Source organism: Xyrauchen texanus, chromosome 37 (genome assembly GCF_025860055.1).
Source record: "Xyrauchen texanus isolate HMW12.3.18 chromosome 37, RBS_HiC_50CHRs, whole genome shotgun sequence".
Taxonomy (NCBI): Eukaryota; Metazoa; Chordata; class Actinopteri; order Cypriniformes; family Catostomidae; genus Xyrauchen; species Xyrauchen texanus.
In genome coordinates this window covers 1,407,048-1,425,853 of record NC_068312.1, presented here as the reverse complement: position 1 = coordinate 1,425,853, position 18,806 = coordinate 1,407,048, and the positions used below count along the sequence as shown (strand labels likewise).

Below are 18,806 nucleotides of genomic sequence, written 5' to 3'. Positions count from 1 at the left end.
AGAGGTCCTCACAATATGCAGGAACAGATTTGAGCATCGAGACGAATTGGCATAGCAGCCATTTCAGCCCTCATTATATCAGCTATTACTCTGATTTCTGCAGCGTCTCCAGGCAGCAAGGTCTTTAATAGAACAAACTACAACTGCTCCAGTACCACAAATGCAACACTCCCCGAAGCGAGCAGGTCATTCAGCTGCTCCATCATGACATAGCGGGCTCCCTCAAAATGGACCTTTTTCACAGTCCGGGTTTTGAAACGCAGAAGTAAACGTTTGCAGGGTAAACTTCGAAAGCGGTGAATGGAAGATCACAGCAAATATTATTTTCAATGACACATTTTTTAGCATATTCTTTTTATTATGCTAAACATCACATTTTCTGCCGAGAACATACGCCGATGTGAATCGAAAACACTGGAGACCAGCAAATGGAAACAGACTTCTGTTATGAATCATTGAACACTCCCACATGCAGGAAAATAGTGGATTTATTCATTTGAAAAATAATCGTAATACATTGAATAATGTACAGTCTGCTGGTCATTAATACAAAATCAGCCCTTCTGTCATTATCACGCACTTACTCCTTACTTAACTGTCCAGCTTCACTAACTGACCCAAACTACTCCTGAAACTAAACAAATACAAGTCCAGATGCAATCCTTCATGAAACGTATAAAAAAATTAGCAATGTTTTGCATTTATTATATTATTATTTGTGTGCGTTTTCTACTTTTTCTGAAGCTTGGCAGTTAAAATCACTGTTCTTCTTTTATCTTTCACGGAAGAGAGAAAGTCATACAGGTTTAGAATGACCTGAGGTGATTTTTGGGTGAACGTTTCCTTTAAACCCAAACCTGGTTTGCTGTGAGACATTTTCAGAGAATTTTGTGGTCTTAAAATATAAGAAACAACCATACAAGTCCACGGATGCAGTTTCATAAACAAAAACACACAATAAGAAATGTTTACATATATTATTCATATTAGCATTGCCTTCGGTTTAATAATATTTAATGAGCAGTTTGTTTGATAGTTTGCTGCCCGCTGTTGGACACTCTTGAATGATGTTACGGATGATTGTGCACTTGAGCGTCGGTCTTGTCTTGAGTAAAGAAACAATAAAAAGACAAGAACACAAGTGAAGTGCGATCATCAGTCAAAATCAGCTTTGGTTTACATCATCGTTACGTCCGAGTCAGAAACTCCAGAGCAGGTTCATCTCATATTTGTGCTCCTAGTAGTTCCGCCTCACTTGATTTCTTTCTAGACACACACGATGATGCAACTTTACTTTGCCGTTTCTTACGCTTCAACATCTTGCATTTTCTGCCACTCTTTAACTTCTGTGAAAACCTCGGAATGATCTTGGTGCTGCGCCTGTCTGACACGGGCAGTCCCGCCTCTAGTCTCGGTGCCAGCTGGCGTGATGCAAAGAACGACAGCGCTTTCGACACAAGTCGTGACCAGCATCGACTACTTCCTTCTGTTTTTCCAATTCCATCCATCGAGCTGCCCAGGTTGTCTATTAAAGAGGGCAGATCTCTAGGGAGACAGTATCTTTGCACACATCTGAGCTGTTTTGGGATGTCACTGCTGCCGTCAATACCCTGGAAACAAACCAATCCGAATCCCTGGCCTTGGCCGTCGCTGTGTATACTCGCCCACAGACAGGCGAGGGCGGAGTTAAACACAGGAGCGGTGATCGAAGAGGACTGCTGCCATTCCTCCATCCATTCTTCATCATAGCACGTCTTCTCCTTGTCTTTACAACAATCTTCGGCACACCCATACATCCCAGACGCACCTTTTCTCTTCGCTACTGAATTGCTCTTCTGCCATCTCAGATAGGCCTGATGGGCGTCAGGGCTCCAGGCGATCAGGACGACACCGCCTGCCTTCTGCACGGCGTGACACTGACCGAACAGCCACGGCACCGGTCCCAGCTGAGCCAGAGAGGACTGAGAGCGGCACTGTGCCCACTGCGCCAGCCTCACGTCCACGAACATCTCCCCCTGCAGGCAGGATGCCAAAGAACACACGGCAGTAACGTGGGCCGTATTGTCAGATGAGCACACGAGCAGCAAGGGTCTCCTTTCAGCAGAACGCCACACTGTAGAAAAACGAAATTCAATTTTCAAGATCCCAGGGCTTTACATCACAAGTGCAACGATCTATCAGTCGAGCTAACACACAATTTAATCACACTCGAACAAGCTTGTAAATGTAGTTGATTATGTAATGCAAATGTTAAAATGAGTCATGCGCTGTAGTAAAAGTGTTCAGATATCATAAGATAACATTGTGTGATGAACAGGGTGATAAGTAAGTATTTATGAACTGATAATCTGCCGTTTCACTCATGACTTGTGAATAAAAGTCATTGTTGTTGTAGCACCTCTGGTGTTCATTTCGCCACAAAACTCCTGCAATATGTTCAACAAGTCACGGAAAATCATATTGCTTGTATGTAGGTATAGAAACGTGATTCTATAAAACCAGGTTGGATTATTTATGTGTTACTTATATATATATATATATATATATATATATATACATATATAAAACATTTGTGGGAATCACCATTGGACCACAAGGGGGTTCTAGGAAGTGAACATAAGTATATATTATGTAAAAATAAGTTTCAAATGACAGATTTTGCCATTATTACAGTTTCTTTCTGCTTTTTAAAGACTGGTCGGGAATCATGAGATTAATCACTATTTTATTCTTTTGACAGCCATAGTTTTTAACAGAAAGAAAGTAAAACAAACTGGCATATAGAAAAAAATACTAGAACCTTCAGCTGCCACCTTAACTTGTTCACTGGATGTTATATATTTTCTCTTTTGGTGCTTTGAAAATATAAATTTCTTCTGAAAAAATAAATAAAAACTATATAAAATAAATCATAATTTTATTCAAAACAAATTCTGGTTTATGCATTTAATATTACTCTAATTGTGAAAATAATATACAAAAAACATACATTGTAAATTAAATTATTTTTAGTCAAGTCATTGTTATTTGTATAGCGCCTTTCACAACACACATCGTTTCAAAGCAGCTTTACAGAAGATCAGCATTAACAGACAGGAGTGCCCTGTTATTTAAAAAAATTATTGTTTGATTCATGTTTAAAAACTGTAATAATATTTAACACTAATCACAGGGTTTGCGGTTCGATTCCCGGCCCACACAACTCCACATGTCGAAGTGTCCTTGGGCAAGACACTGAACCCCAAGTTGCTCCCAATGGCAGACTAGCACCTTAATGGCAGCTCTGTCGTCATTGGTGAATGTGTGTAAATGGGTGAATGAGACTCAGTGTAAAGCCTTTGAATACCGTTAAGGTTAAAAAGGTGCTATATAAGTGCAGATCATATACCATTTTAAATGCACCTCTTAAAAAAAGTCACAAAAGTCTTTTTTTATTTGATGTTGATTGATTCATTTAGTCCCAGTCAAAACTGAGCATTTACTTCAATTAATCCATTTAATTTTGGTATTTGACATAAATTGGTGACATGCTGTGTGCTTTTAAATTGCTTTGCTGAGCAAGTTCAAGATATTTGAAGGTAATTATCACCCCCTTGTGTCTGTTAAGCTGTGCATTGGGATGGGACAGCATGCTTGTGTAGACTCTGCTTCATGCCAAAATTTAAAAAGAGATGTTTCTGGACTGACCTGATGTGCTTCTTTTGAGCAAGTAGCATGTGATGCAGACCAGCACAGTCACTGTAACCATGAGGGTGAACGCAGCACCAATGATGAGCCCCCATCTCCTGTGAGTGTCTGTGACAGTTAGGAGTTCACAGTGAGTGTGTGTGTGTGTGTATTTATGTTAATCTATCAGCATACTCTAATGATTATGGAGCTTTCCACTTACACTCAGGACAAATGATTCGTCTGCCAAGGAGAAATGGATCCAAGCGCCACACCTACAGACAGAGAGTCAACATCAGCTGACAGACACCTTCATGGGCTGTGTTGAGAATGCAAAACTAGTGTACTGCTTACTGTGCAGTCTGCTGCCTGCTCTTAAAAAATAGGACGTGTAACAGTTTGCATTGTGCAATAATAACCATTTCAATGCTACAATGTCACATGACCTCACTACGCTTCATGATAATTTCTATTATCATCTTGCGAAATAACCCTTATAAAAATAATATTTACCATGTTCTATTGTACAGTGATAGTAACGGATGATAATACCACGATATGTTGATATAAACTACGATACATACTGAATGAATACCATATTCATGTACCAAAGTATGTTACTCTGACCCACTTTATATTAGGTGGCCTTAACTACTATGTACTTAACCATTTAATACAATGCATTCATTATGTACATATTGTTGCATTGTAATTACATTAAAAGTACTTGCATTTAATTACATTTGCAGTTACACACTTAACTTTACCTCTATCCTAACCCAACACTTACTCCTAAACCTACCCGCAACCTCAGTAGCAGCACATGTGGTTACACAGTAAATACATACTCTATGTATTTAATGTTAGTACATAGTAGTAAAGGCCACCTGTTACTCCAAGGCAAATTCTTAAAAGATGTTAATACTAAGGTAAACATTTTTTTTTTAGTTAGGGTTAGTTCACCCAAAAATGAAAATTCTCTCATCATTTACTCAACCTCATGCCATATGTATGATGTATGAGTTTCTTTCTTCTGCTGAACACAAATTAAGTTTTTAGAAGAATATTTCAGCTCTGTATGTCCATACAATGCAAGTGAATGGTGACCTGAACTTTGTCGCTCCAAAATGGACATAAAGGCAAAATAAAAGTAATCCATACAACTCCAGTGGTTAAATAAACATCTTTTGAAGCGATACGATAGGCGTGGGTGAGAAACAGATCAATATATATATATATATTTTTTTTTTTTACTATAACTCACCACTTTTGACCAGCCCCAACCAGTAGGTGGCGATAAGCATGACAACTGCAAATCGCCATGTAAGGCTGACACCAAGATGTCGTAAAAGTCAAAGAACTCTGCGAGAACCAAGTCATAAAATCTCTCACACAGAAGAACATTTTCACCTGAGTAAACACATCCTACTGAGCAAGGACAATAAAACACAAATCTAACATCTGACCTCTACCTCACCTCAGGCCAATTTAGGCCTATTCTCGAAAAACTCACAAACATCTGCCCCCCCCTCTACTCCTCCTCCTTCAGCTCAGAATCACTTCAAACTCACCTAAGATCTACATGCATCCAAATATCATGTCTGATGTATACAAATAATGTGACTAGGCATAATGTTTGGTATCATTTAAAATGTCTCTATGTAACTGGTATATTGGGCCCTTTCCCATGTTGATAAAACTAAGGGTAACAAACCTATAAGGTCTCTGCCAAATGCTGTATAATTCTGGAGGTCTGTCCCATCCCTGCCTGTATGCTAATGAGGTATGTTCCCAGGACTTCCAAACCTAACCATTCCCAAAATTCCCTTTGTTCATGGTTTGGGTATTTAAGGAAATGTGACACATTGTTCATGGTTCTCTGTAGTCAGACTGTCCTGCACAGTTTACTGTGTGTAGTTTATTTCAGGTAATTGCAATTTGAATTTCTTATGTTTTGATAAAATGACTTATTATTGTCTAATTGGATTGATGAATTTATTATTTTACCTGGATAATAAATTGTTACATTTGAATTTATTCTGATTTACTACGAAACTATTGTCTTTAGTAGATTACGTTAAGTTCATGTTTCCGCAAATCCTCAACCAGGTAAGAAGCGAACTAAAGCTCAGTTTTGAGTGGAGCATGGGGCACACCGGCTGAGACTGTAGAGCTCCCACTAACTAATTGGCATTATTTCTAGTGTACTTCGAGTGTACAGGCTCGATAGGGAATTTCCATTTAGGACAACATGATGTGTCGACCAAGCCTAAATAGGGTGAAGTCTAAACCTCTGGTTATTGTAATATTTTCTAGCTAAGAAACTATGGCATGATCATATAAAGCTATTTTAAATTGGGTATGTTGGTCTATCTTTGTAAATTTAGTGGTCGTGACTTCTGCGTAGAAATGATACTCTAATTAAGTGTTTACTATCTAAGGGGATTTGTTAAAAAAAGTTTAAATAAAATACTTGTACATAAAATGGCAAGCCTGAGCAGCCATCTAATTAGTATTTAGTCAATTGCTGTTTTAATGACCAATACTGGTATGTGTGACCGTGAGATCCACGTACACGGCCGGCGCGAGACTCTCTAAGTGACAGGAATCCGAATGAACGAGTACAATATAAAATAGAGTAAAATAGGATGATTCAATGTTAAATCAAATATAATGATAATAACTAAGATTAGAACATTAATATATCCTTAGAAACTTTTATAATTGGAGTCAGATAAAATAAATGAGGATCATAAAATGAATAATATAGTTATGTAATTGGAATGAAAACTTAAACTGAATGCACATGATAAGACAGAACACGCAGAAGACCTTCAGCCATGCCATTGCATACCGTCCTTGGGCCAGTTGGGTGGCTTCCCTATTCCTACTTTACCTTATCCCCTTCCCCCCTTACAAAGTGGTGAACCCGACGTGATCTCCAACAAGCGAGTGACTTCTTTACAGCACGAAAATCAGTTGCATTCCACAACAGGACATAAGGTTTGAGTTTCTCCATTTCTGTCTTCAGCCGATGTGGTAGGTCTGGTTGATCCAAGATGGCAGCGTGGTAGCACGCAGCAGCCACTCCGGAGCCAAAAAGACTTTTACGGCACATGGACATTGGAGCAACCGATGTTCGTGTCTACCATCACCAGACACTGTTAAAATATAAGATTCATGCAACAACCAAGCTGCATGATGAACTGCAGGAGTTGCTACGCGAACTCGGCTTGCTGCGGAGACCAGGCCTCCAGTCCTCGGCGTCACCTGATGCCAGTGCCTGGGGGAGGGGACGTCGTAAGTGGTGTGCGAGGAAGCGAAAGAGCAGTAAGAGGGCGGGGGTCCATAAAAAAAAACCCTAGCCGGCCGGCTCTCCGGTCTATCCTGCTCTCAAATGTTTGCTCCCTGGACAATAAACTGGACTACATCCGACTCCAGCAGACTACGCAGCGTGAGCTTAGAGACTGCTGCGTCTTTGTTTTCATGGAGACGTGAAACATGCCTCGTATCGTGCCGACAGAAATGCAGCTCTGTGCGGTAAGACTCGCGGTGATGGCTTGTGTGTTTTCATCAACACGGAATGGTGCAAGAACTCTATGTTAGTCTCTAGTTACTGCTCATCGCTGGTGGAGCTTTTGACTGTTAGATGCAGACCTTTTTATTTACCACGGGAATTCACCACTGTTATTATAACCGGAGTTTACATTCCACCCAGCGATAACGCTAAGGAAGCGCTCTGTGAACTGTATGGTGCTATGAGCGAACTGCAGAATGCTCACCCTGATGGACTGTTTATTGTCGCCGGAGATTCAATCATGCGAATCTCAAGACAGCGCTCCCTAAATTCCATCAGTATGTGGACTTTGCAACGAGAGGGGCGAACACGCTTGATCTCGTTTACACAAACATCCCAGGCGCGTACCAGGCGGAGCCCCACCCCCACCTCGGCTACTCAGACCACATCTCTGTTATGCTAATTCCAGCATACAGACCACTCATCAGATGCACAAAACCGCTCCAGAAGCAGGTGAAAACCTGGTGCTGTCTTACCACGGCTGATGTGAGGAAAACGCTACGTAGAGTCAACCCACGGATGGCTGCTGGACCAGACAACATTCCTGGCAGAGTGCTCAGAGGATGTGCAGACCAGCTGGCAGATGTTCTTACCAATATCTTCAACATCTCTCTGAGCAGCACCGTCGTTCCAACGTGCTTTAAGGCCACCACCATCGTCCCTATGCCAAAGAAGTCTTCAGTGTCCTGCCTTAATGACTACCATCCCGTCGCACTCACACCCATCATCATGAAGTGCTTCTAGAGGCTCATCATGAGGCACATTAAGACCCAGCTGCCCCCCTAACTAGACCCGCGTTTGCGTATTGTCCAAACCGCTCAACAGACGCCGCCATTTCCACCACCCTCATCTGGCCCTCACCCACCTAGATAAAAAGGACTCATACGTTCGAATGCTGTTCATAGACTTCAGCTCAGCATTCAACACATTAATTCCTCAACACCTGACTGGAAAGCTGAACCTGCTGGGCCTGGACACCTCCCTCTGAAACTGGATCCTGAACTTCCTGACTGGGAGAACAGCATCTCCACCTCCACCACTGGGGCCCCCCAGGGCTGTGTGCTCAGTCCACTGCTGTTCACTCTGCTGACTCACGACTGGGCAGCAATGCATAGCTCGAACCACATCATTAAGTTTTTTACAATCTCAGGGTTGAGTCAGTATCGTCCCATGTTTTCTCAGGTCCGAGCCGGTAGAACTCGGTAACACGCTTACAGACTGGCTGGGTGGATCACTTGAACCTAGCGCCCTTTCCCTCGGTCGAGGTAAAACTGTGCGCTTTCTCTCCCAGGAGATTCCATATATTCGGATCCCTGGATGACTGCTCCCTAGCCCTATGGGTCCGCAATTCGGCGGACCCAATCCACTACGGGTACTCAAATCTACCCTGTAATGGAATAAGGTGCTCCACAGGTCGGGACTCCTGCGCGGACTCCTCCTGTGTGTATTTTCCGAGTGCGAGTGGACCCGTGTCTCCCTTAGGCAGTTCCAGCTGCCCTCACCGCGGCATTTTTCCACATGTGACCTGAGTGGCCCATGTGACGTATTTCACCACTTACCTCCCCGTTCCTGGGCAGGTGTGGTCTCCGCAGGGTCTTTTTCCAACTGGGTAAGACCCCCTTCCCACGATGCGTGTAAGGGCCCAGCCGTTTGGCTCTATGCGGGAAAAATAGAGAGAAAAGAGGCCAGGCTAGGCTCAGCGCATGGCGTGATTTGAATTGGACCCCTAGTGTCGCTTCTTTGACACAACGTCGAAGTGAGCGACAGACGGGGAATGTCTAGGTTACAGATGTAACCTCCATTCCCTGATGGAGGGAACAATACGTTGTGTCCTCCCAGCCACGTCGCTGAGCCGAGCCACTGTAGTGGCCGGACCATTTCAGGCTCCTCAGAAAAATCCTAAATGAACTCGATGTATTTGCCCGCTTTTATGCCCGTATGTCCGGGGGCGGGGTATGCAAATACTGTCTGCCTAATTCCCATTGGCCTTTTTTCATAGATCAGAGGCATATTCGGCACTCAAGAGAGACCCCTAGTGTCGCTTCTTCGATACAACGTCTTGTTCCCTCCATCAGGGAACGGAGGTTACATCCGTATCCTAGACGTTTCTAGAAGTCCACAGTGCTGAAAATACCCAAAGTTTAAGAAACACCCATATACTAAAAACAAGTTCGAAATAGTAAGAACAGGAAGCTAGAATGCTATTCTGAACATATGATAGTGATTAACAGTTAGACATAGACAGACATGAAAAAGGTAACATATGCATCTTTCTTGTTACCTGTACACACAGTTCTGATGAAAGGAAGGGAAACGGCACGCTCAATTCAGACTCTGTGGTGCCCCCCTCCTGAGGAGAGCAGTATAAACATAGAAGTTGTGTCTGTGATTGAATATCTTTACAAAACAAAACTTGATATGACGCAGACCTGATGCAGGGAAAACAGTAAACAACAGGTTTTCTGCACACATGATTGCATATAGACACAGTGTTTTAGGACGGAAAGACTCGGGACAGAAATACCGTTACTAACCACATGGCGTGAGATGACGGGTCCATCAGACGCACACTGTGCTCCATCTCTGACACACCGCTGAGCAGCAAAAGTAGCTGCTGTGGTAGATGTCAGTTGTACATGCAGGTGCAGAGATCCAGGAACAACGGTCACACTCCATTCAGACTTCCCCTCTGAGAAAAGCACATCAAATAACAGGCAGAGAGCAGGACAGCAGTACGTTACTCAATGACACTGCTCTTCTATATACTCTTACCTGACACAAAAGGGCAGAAGACTTGATGACTGCCATTTAGAGAAAACTGCAAAGAAACAAACAAATACACAAGTTAAGTGCAGCTGCAAACGACAGAAGACAATTTTCATGTCCTGTTGATGTGTGTTCGGGTGTGTATTACCTTTACACACATCTGAGGGTGTTTATCGACGGCAGACACGTCATATTTCTGATGAAAAAGCAGAGGAAAATGCTTTCAATGGTTATCTTTGCAACAGTATACTGTCATACATATTTAGAGTGTACACATTTATGTCTGCTACATCACTAAAATAATACTTTATTGTAAAGTAATTTTTTAGATGATAGCAGAAATCAAATCTGTAATGTAGTGAGATCCCGTGACAACAATTTCACATGCTACTATCAGAAACACGGATTGTTGCATATTGCACACTAGTGTTCATTTGCTCAGTTTTTTATTTTACTCATAATTTTTGTCTTTTGACAAAAAAAATGTCCTTTAAATTTTGTCAATATTTTATCATGTCATATTCATTCATTTGTCAATTTTAAATAAAATGGCATATATTTTTGAAAACGTGTCATGTCAAACTTCAACAGACCAAACTTTCATCAAATATTGAAATAGTATAAATTACTTATAATTATTAAACATGTATCAGACATATTAAAAGTTAAATATTTAAATATTTAATATGTTTGATTGGCTTTATATTTTTAAAGAAGTTGCATTTAAATTACTGTCAATAATGTTACACTTTTGAAATAGAATTAATAATACAAATATTATTTTGAAAAGAGGATATCTGGAGCAGATACAAAGTTTAATTTCAGCTCAGATTGAACGTGTTTCGTGCAGGAAAATGTCATCTCGTAAGAAAACTCAAAGTAGCTATAGAAACCACTTCGGTGGTGGTGCGGGAAGCGGATTTCCAAAACGCTGAGTTACAAGTTGCTATGGATGTTTTCCCATTTGAGTCTTGTCAATTATTTTTCAAGTGCAGAATAATCACCTCAGGTGAGTCACGTCCCGTCTTTCACCGGACCATGTTGACATGTTAATTTTGCTCATCAAAGTAAGCAGATTAGAAAATAATGGTTTATTCTCAATGAGGTGCCGACTTCATTACGGGTTTTCTTCTTTTCCACCGAATTTAGCGTTGGATTTGGAATAGATTAAGTATTTGAAATGGGTTTTTTGGACTGTATTCTGAAATATTGTTATGTAATCAACATTTTATCAATATTTTTTGGAACTGAATGCAAGTATATTCATAATTGACATCTGGCATCTTATGTTTTTAACTGAGCACGTTGCATTTCCCTTTGCATTAGGAGTGTGCCTATGATGCCTTAAAATTCTGCCTACATAGGCAACCCACCTAAGTTTTTAACACCATGCTAGTCATAAACAGAATGAGTCCTCCTCTTTTGAATTTTCACTGTAAAATGGCACATTTATACGCTGTAGATCTGATCTCAGATGGAGAAATGTAATGACACATTATAGGTCGTTTGTTCTAATTTAATGTAACATAAGATCACTTTAAACTCTAATGATGACATGTGAGAGCAGCAAGAATTTTACAGATCACAGTCCAGATGCACTCAGGGCAACAGCTTCAGGTGATGTAGATCACAAAGTATAAGGGAATTAAGAACCAAATAAGTAAATACAGAAGCACTCTCGTTGTGGAATAAATGGAGCTGGAGCTCTTTAAAGGAAACACCTAGACGTTACATCTTTAATGCAGTAATATTTAATGCGTTACATCTTTAATGCGGTTATATTCAGGGCTGGACAGGTATTCTGGCAAACTGGGCATTTTCCCGGTGGGCTGACGCACTTTGGGGATGATCAGATGCAGACTGGCCATCGGGAGAACCAAGCGTGCTGGTGTGTAGGCCCCGTAATTTGCTGAATGGGTCGCAATATGCTATAATGAGCCGCCACGTTATGCAGAACGGACCACAAAACAGCTCTGTGATATGCAGAAAAAGACATATCGCTCTCTCCTGCTCAAGTTTTGGGCCAGTTGCCATGTAAAATCCCGGCCCGATTTCTCTTCTCACTCCGGCCCTGGTTATATTTAATGCACAACATCTTTAATGCAGTTATATTTAATGCGTTATAGCTTTATTAAAGTTCAAATAATACAGCATATCATGTAAATAACTACAAACTCTGAAACAGTAATTTCTCTCTGTGGTCAGCACCTCTTCTGTGAGTTGTGTAAATGTCCCGATCTAAGGGGGAGAGATTGAAACTGCATCCGGCTGATGCACACTCTGTTACAGGACGCTCATCCCTCGAGCCCACATGCTTAACTCTTTCCCCGCCAAACACGGAATTTTCTGGGTTTTATGAAAAACGTATGGGCTGAAATATGTGCCACCAGAAACTGAATTTGAACCATTTATATTTGAATTTGAATGGCTAAACTTGAATAATTGCATTGAAAAACTGAATTTGAATCACATAATTTGAAATTGTATTGTTTAATTAAAATTGAATTTATTCAAAAACTGAATCTGAATTGTATCATTTGAAACTGAATTTATTCGTTTGGAACTGAAGTCCAATAAAATTTGATCCTCACTGAAAATTAAACTCTCTATATATCTTCACATTCACTTCTCACAATTCAGATTCAGTTCTCAAATTCAATTTCAAGTTACTGAGACAGACATCCGGGTAGTTGGAGGATGAAGGAAGAGCAATCGAGCGCAGATCGATAGATAGCGTTCATTGGCGCACAGGACTCCTCTTGGGCCAATCAGCACCAATGTTTTGGAGCACAGTACGTTACCCGCCATGAAACTATGGAATTACGATTGTGTCAATAATAATGAATGTAACTTTATAAAACTGAATGCGTTGTGGGCTTAACAGTGATCTACTCTGATTGGATAGTGAGCTTTTGATGGAGAGGTGCTCTCTGACCGGATGTACAGACGTCACTCAGTGGCGCGCATATTAGAAAGCTCTCGCGGTGATTTGTAGTTATGCAATACGTCGTGCTTTGTTGTATTACTTACTAACAATATGTAAATAATATTTGACCTATAATTATATAATTTAATATTATATGAGACCTTCGATCGTCTAATAATCGTCTTCGATCAGTCTGTAAAGATGAGCTCTCAGGAGAGACACGGAGCGGCATCATCTTCCTCCTCTTGTTTTTTATTTATTTTGTTTTTTTTTAATTTTAATTATTTTTTTTAATGCAAAGAACAGGTACATACAAAAGAGAAAGCATACGTACATCACATAATATCAACCAAAACAATAAAGACAAAAATAAATAGAAAAAAATAATAATAATAATAAAAAAAGATAATAATAATAATAATGTATATAACAATAAAAGAAGAGGTAGGGCATTACATCACACAAAAATGTTCACATGAAGAGATCAAATGCAGTGCAGATTCTAACAGTCCTTATGGCTTTCTTATTAGTAGATACTGAAATCAAATTTAGATAATTTTCTATTTCTTTTAAGAAGACAGAGAAGATAGGTTTACAGTTTAAAAATTAGCATTTGTGAATATAGAATTTGCTTAGGAAAATAATTAAATTAATAACAAAACAGACATTTTCGTTTGTGGGGTCTGAATCAAAATACCCAAATATAATGTTTCTCATATGTATTGAGAAGCCTGGCAAAATCTTACACTTGATAAAAACATCAATATCATTCCAGAGCTTCTGAGTGTAATGACACGACCAAAATAAATGAACCACTGTTTCATCAGAATTCACACAAAAAGAGCATGTTAGCTCAATGTCAGATTTAAATCTTTGTATAAATTTCTTAACAGGATAGAACCTGTGTATCAACTTAAAGGAAATTTCTTTCACTTTATTTGTGAGAATGAATTTCTGCTGTCAAGACCAGATTTTTTTCCAATTAAGGTTACCAAACAAATTATTCCAAATGGAAATAACAGGTGGAACAGAAATCAAATCCTTAAGAAATAAAGATCTTATAGTTTTTAGCTTTCGACTCTGAAAAACAGATTTGAGCAACAGAAGTATCACAAGGTTTAGGAAAGGATGCAGTAGATACTGGTGTGAAGTAATTACGGTTTTTAAAATGCATACATAAACCAGAGGGAATAGCACCCATTACTGTAGCAAATTCTTTTGGGGTTACTGGTATTTGGTATTCAGAAAGAAATTCTGAATATCTGAATAAAAGACCTTGCTTATTAAACAAATGCTCCACTCCTCCTCCTCTTGTCCTTCAAGGCAGCTTGAAGTAAGTTCGTGTTACTGAAGTAACCAATAACATCGATAAAAGTTTTATTCATGTAACGTTACAGTGTGCAACAGTTCTGACTTTATTTTGCAAATTTATTGTTTAACCACTTCAGCTCTGCAGGATATTTGGAATTTTTTAGAGAATTAGGCATATCTGAATTTAAAAGAGCGTCCTGTCCACATACATTGGAGTAAATGGATAGAAATTGTCTCATTTTACAGAAAACACTCTAAATTTCAACACAGTGGTGGAATATTGCATATATTTTATTATATTTATTCACAATGTTTTGATAAACACATATAAAATATCATATTTTTTAATATTTTTTATTGTCATTCACAAGTTTGCAATGCACTGATGTCATGTCATGATGTTATGTAGTTTGATTGTTTGCTCTTTTGCACAGTTATTATATTCAATTGTGACTGTGTCAATGTAGACAGTTCAGATATCAAACTGGTCTTTATTCTACAGCAAGGCAGAAATCTTGGTGCAGATGCTGCATCTGCAGCTGTACATAACAACCTTGAAATTCTTAACCAGTCGCTCGGGAATATCAGCACAAGGCAGGGTCAGCAGCAGTCCGTTCAGCAGTCGGGGCAGAGTCAAACAGTGGACCAAGATATGGCCAGGTTTCAGTTTTGCAGTCATGACAATGACAAAACAGCAACATTTTATTTAGCATGCATTTACAATACAACAATAAATTTGCAAAATAAAGTCAGAACTGTTGCACACTGTAACGTTACATGAATAAAACTTTTATCGATGTTATTGGTTACTTCAGTAACACGAACTTACTTCAAGCTGCCTTGAAGGACAAGAGGAGGAAGATGATGCCGCTCCGTGTCTCTCCTGAGAGCTCATCTTTACAGACTGATCGAAGACGATTATTAGACGATCGAAGGTCTCATATAATATTAAATTATATAATTATAGGTCAAATATTATTTACATATTGTTAGTAAGTAATACAACAAAGCACGACGTATTGCATAACTACAAATCACCGCGAGAGCTTTCTAATATGCGCGCCACTGAGTGACGTCTGTACATCCGGGTCAGAGAGCACCTCTCCATCAAAAGCTCACTATCCAATCAGAGTAGATCACTGTTAAGCCCACAACGCGTTCAGTTTTATAAAGTTACATTCATTATTATTGACACAATCGTAATTCCATAGTTTCATGGCGGGTAACGTACTGTGCTCCAAAACATTGGTGCTGATTGGCCCAAGAGGAGTCCTGTGCGCCAATGAACGCTATCTATCGATCTGCGCTCGATTGCTCTTCCTTCATCCTCCAACTACCCGGATGTCTGTCTCAGTAACTTGAAATTGAGTTTGAGAACTGAATCTGAATTGTGAGAAGTGAATGTGAAGATATATAGAGAGTTTAATTTTCAGTGAGGATCAAATTTTATTGGACTTCAGTTCCAAACGAATAAATTCAATTTCAAATGATACAATTCAGATTCAGTTTTTGAATAAATTCAATTTTAATTAAACAATACAATTTCAAATGATGTGATTCAAATTCAGTTTTTCAATGCAATTATTCAAGTTTAGCCATTCAAATTCAAATATAAATGGTTCAAATTCAGTTTCTGGTGGCACATATTTCAGCCCATAAAAAAGCTTCCCGCCAAACACAGAATTTTCCAGGTATCCGTCTTTTAGGTGGTATACGGTAAGGAAGACCCGCGCGCATGTTTTGAAAGAGTACGCAACTCTTTGATCAAAGAAACAGACTGCGATCATCTCAAACGTGAAGTGGAACACCATACTAATACTAAAGCACTTGTTTGATAAAAATGCCTTTTTCTCAGCTTTTTGTCCGAAATGTTTTTTTTGACAAAACCTACCTCTGTTCAAGTGGCAATAAAAAAAGAACAAATGAAGATAAAATAAAATCTGCCTAAAAGCAGAGGCTCAGATCTTTATTTTGATATACAGCATCTTCATATATTCATGGAAGAAAATATTCTGCAGGCTATTAAACTTTAGCGAAAATCGTCAAAAACGCTGGCGGGGAAAGAGTTAATGCAGCTAGATTATAACCTGATGACTCTCGACTTAGTGAATCATAATATATATGTCACTGTGCATTTATTATTGGCAATAAGCAGCTTTATTAATAAGAGGGCGTTTGTTTTTAGTGAGTTAAAGATGGATTGAAGTGAACAGAAAGGTGAGTTATGGTAGTCTTCACCCCATTATACATGGCTTGATTCATGCGTCCTTCACAAAGATGAATCTGCCTGATTCCAGCCTTGCTGAAGCACCCCCAGATCATCACCGATCCTGGAATTGGGCAGTTTCATCTTTGTGAAGGACGCATTAATCAAGCCATGTACAAGGTTATCCTGGAAAAAAACTTCCTGCTCTGACAATGTTCCCCAACTCTGAGGATTGTTTTTTCCATCAGAACAATGCTCCATGCCACACAGCCAGATCAGTCAAGGTGTGGATGGAGGAACACCGGATCAAGACCCTGTCATGACCAGCCCAAGCTCCAGACCTGAACCCCATTGAAAGCATCTGGAATGTGATCAAGAGTAAGAAGGATGGCCACAAGCATCAAACAAAGCCGAGCTGCTTGAATGTTTGTGCCAGGAGTGGCATAAAGTCACCCAACATCAATGTGGACTTTGGCGGAGAGGATGCCAAGATGTATAAAAGCTGTGATTGTAAATCAGGGTTATTCCACCAAATACTGATTTCTGAACTCTTCCTAAGTTAAAACATTAGTATTGTGTTCTTTAAAAATGAATATGAACTTGTTTTCTTTGCATTATTAGAGGTCTGAAAACACTGAATCTTTTCTGTTATTTGGACCAGTTTATTTCTGTAGATTACAATATTTTATTTGGAATTTGGGAGAAATGTTGTCAGTACTTTATAGAATTAAACTAAAAATTTCATTTCACTCAAACACATACCTAAAAATAGTAAATCCAGAGAAACTGGTCATTTTGCAGTGGTCACGTGTTTGAGTGAGGTTGTCACGAATGACGGTGAAGGTAGACACAGGGACGAGGATCTAAACGCAGCAAGGTTTATTCAAAGTAAATGGCAACACAAAAGAACACCAACAAAAGAAACATCCACGATGGGAAAAGGTAAACAAAACACGAGAGGCAAACAAAGGGTTAACACAACACGGAAGGCATACTCGGGGAAAACTGCGGTGAAAAACAATGATGGAAACATGGGCAACCGGCATCTACAGGTCCTTCTCAAAAAATTAGCATATTGTGAAAAAGTTCATTATTTTCCATAATGTAATGATAAAAATTAAACTTTCATATATTTTAGATTCATTGCACACCAACTGAAATATTTCAGGTCTTTTATTGTTTTAATACTGATGATTTTGGCATACAGCTCATGAAAACCCAAAATTCCTATCTCAAAAAAATTTGCATATTTCATCCGACCAATAAAAGAAGTGTTTTTAATACAAAAAAAAGTCAACCTTCAAATAATTATGTTCAGTTATGCACTCAATACTTGGTCGGGAATCCTTTTGCAGAAATGACTGCTTCAATGCGGCGTGGCATGGAGGCAATCAGCCTGTGGCACTGCTGAGGTGTTATGGAGGCCCAGGATGCTTCGATAGCGGCCTTAAGCTCATCCAGAGTGTTGGGTCTTGCGTCTCTCAACTTTCTCTTCACAATATCCCACAGATTCTCTATGGGGTTCAGGTCAGGAGAGTTGGCAGGCCAATTGAGCACAGTAATACCATGGTCAGTAAACCATTTACCAGTGGTTTTGGCACTGTGAGCAGGTGCCAGGTCGTGCTGAAAAATGAAATCTTCATCTCCATAAAGCTTTTCAGCAGATGGAAGCATGAAGTGCTCCAAAATCTCCTGATAGCTAGCTGCATTGACCCTGCCCTTGATAAAACACAGTGGACCAACACCAGCAGCTGACATGGCACCCCAGACCATCACTGACTGTGGGTACTTGACACTGGACTTCAGGCATTTTGGCATTTCCTTCTCCCCAGTCTTCCTCCAGACTCTGGCACCTTGATTACCGAATGACATGCAAAATTTGCTTTCATCCGAAAAAAGTACTTTGGACCACTGAGCAACAGTCCAGTGCTGCTTCTCTGTAGCCCAGGTCAGGCGCTTCTGCCGCTGTTTCAGGTGCCTGTGCACAGTGGCTCTGGATGTTTCTACTCCAGACTCAGTCCACTGCTTCCGCAGGTCCCCCAAGGCCTGGAATCGGTCCTTCTCCACAATCTTTCTCAGGGTCCGGTCACCTCTTCTCGTTGTGCAGCTTTTTTGCCACACTTTTTCCTTCCCACAGACTTCCCACTGAGGTGCCTTGATACAGCACTCTGGGAACAGCCTATTTGTTCATAAATTTCTTTCTTTGTCTTACCCTCTTGCTTGAGGGTGTCAATGATGGCCTTCTGGACAGCAGTCAGGTCGGCAGTCTTACCCATGATTACGGTTTTGAGTAAAGAAACAGGCTGGGAGTTTTTAAAAGCCTCAGGAATCTTTTGCAGGTGTTTAGAGTTAAT

The 18,806-nt window shown here is 39.9% G+C and overlaps 1 protein-coding gene across 1 annotated transcript in view; it reads right to left on the bottom strand.

Annotated features, from left to right (window-relative positions):
- Positions 1 to 400: 400 nt before the first annotated feature.
- LOC127631311 (interleukin-17 receptor E) overlaps positions 401 to 18,806 on the bottom strand; it is a 34,637-nt gene continuing 16,231 nt past the window's right edge. Inside the window, exons 11-17 of the mRNA XM_052109397.1 lie at positions 10,158 to 10,205; positions 10,016 to 10,061; positions 9,778 to 9,932; positions 9,525 to 9,593; positions 3,890 to 3,941; positions 3,688 to 3,795; positions 401 to 2,113 (exon numbers count right to left, since the gene is read on the bottom strand). Of these exons, the coding sequence (XP_051965357.1) occupies positions 1,224 to 2,113; positions 3,688 to 3,795; positions 3,890 to 3,941; positions 9,525 to 9,593; positions 9,778 to 9,932; positions 10,016 to 10,061; positions 10,158 to 10,205 (1,368 nt within the window). The 3' untranslated portion in view covers positions 401 to 1,223. The remainder of the gene's footprint in view (positions 2,114 to 3,687; positions 3,796 to 3,889; positions 3,942 to 9,524; positions 9,594 to 9,777; positions 9,933 to 10,015; positions 10,062 to 10,157; positions 10,206 to 18,806) is intronic.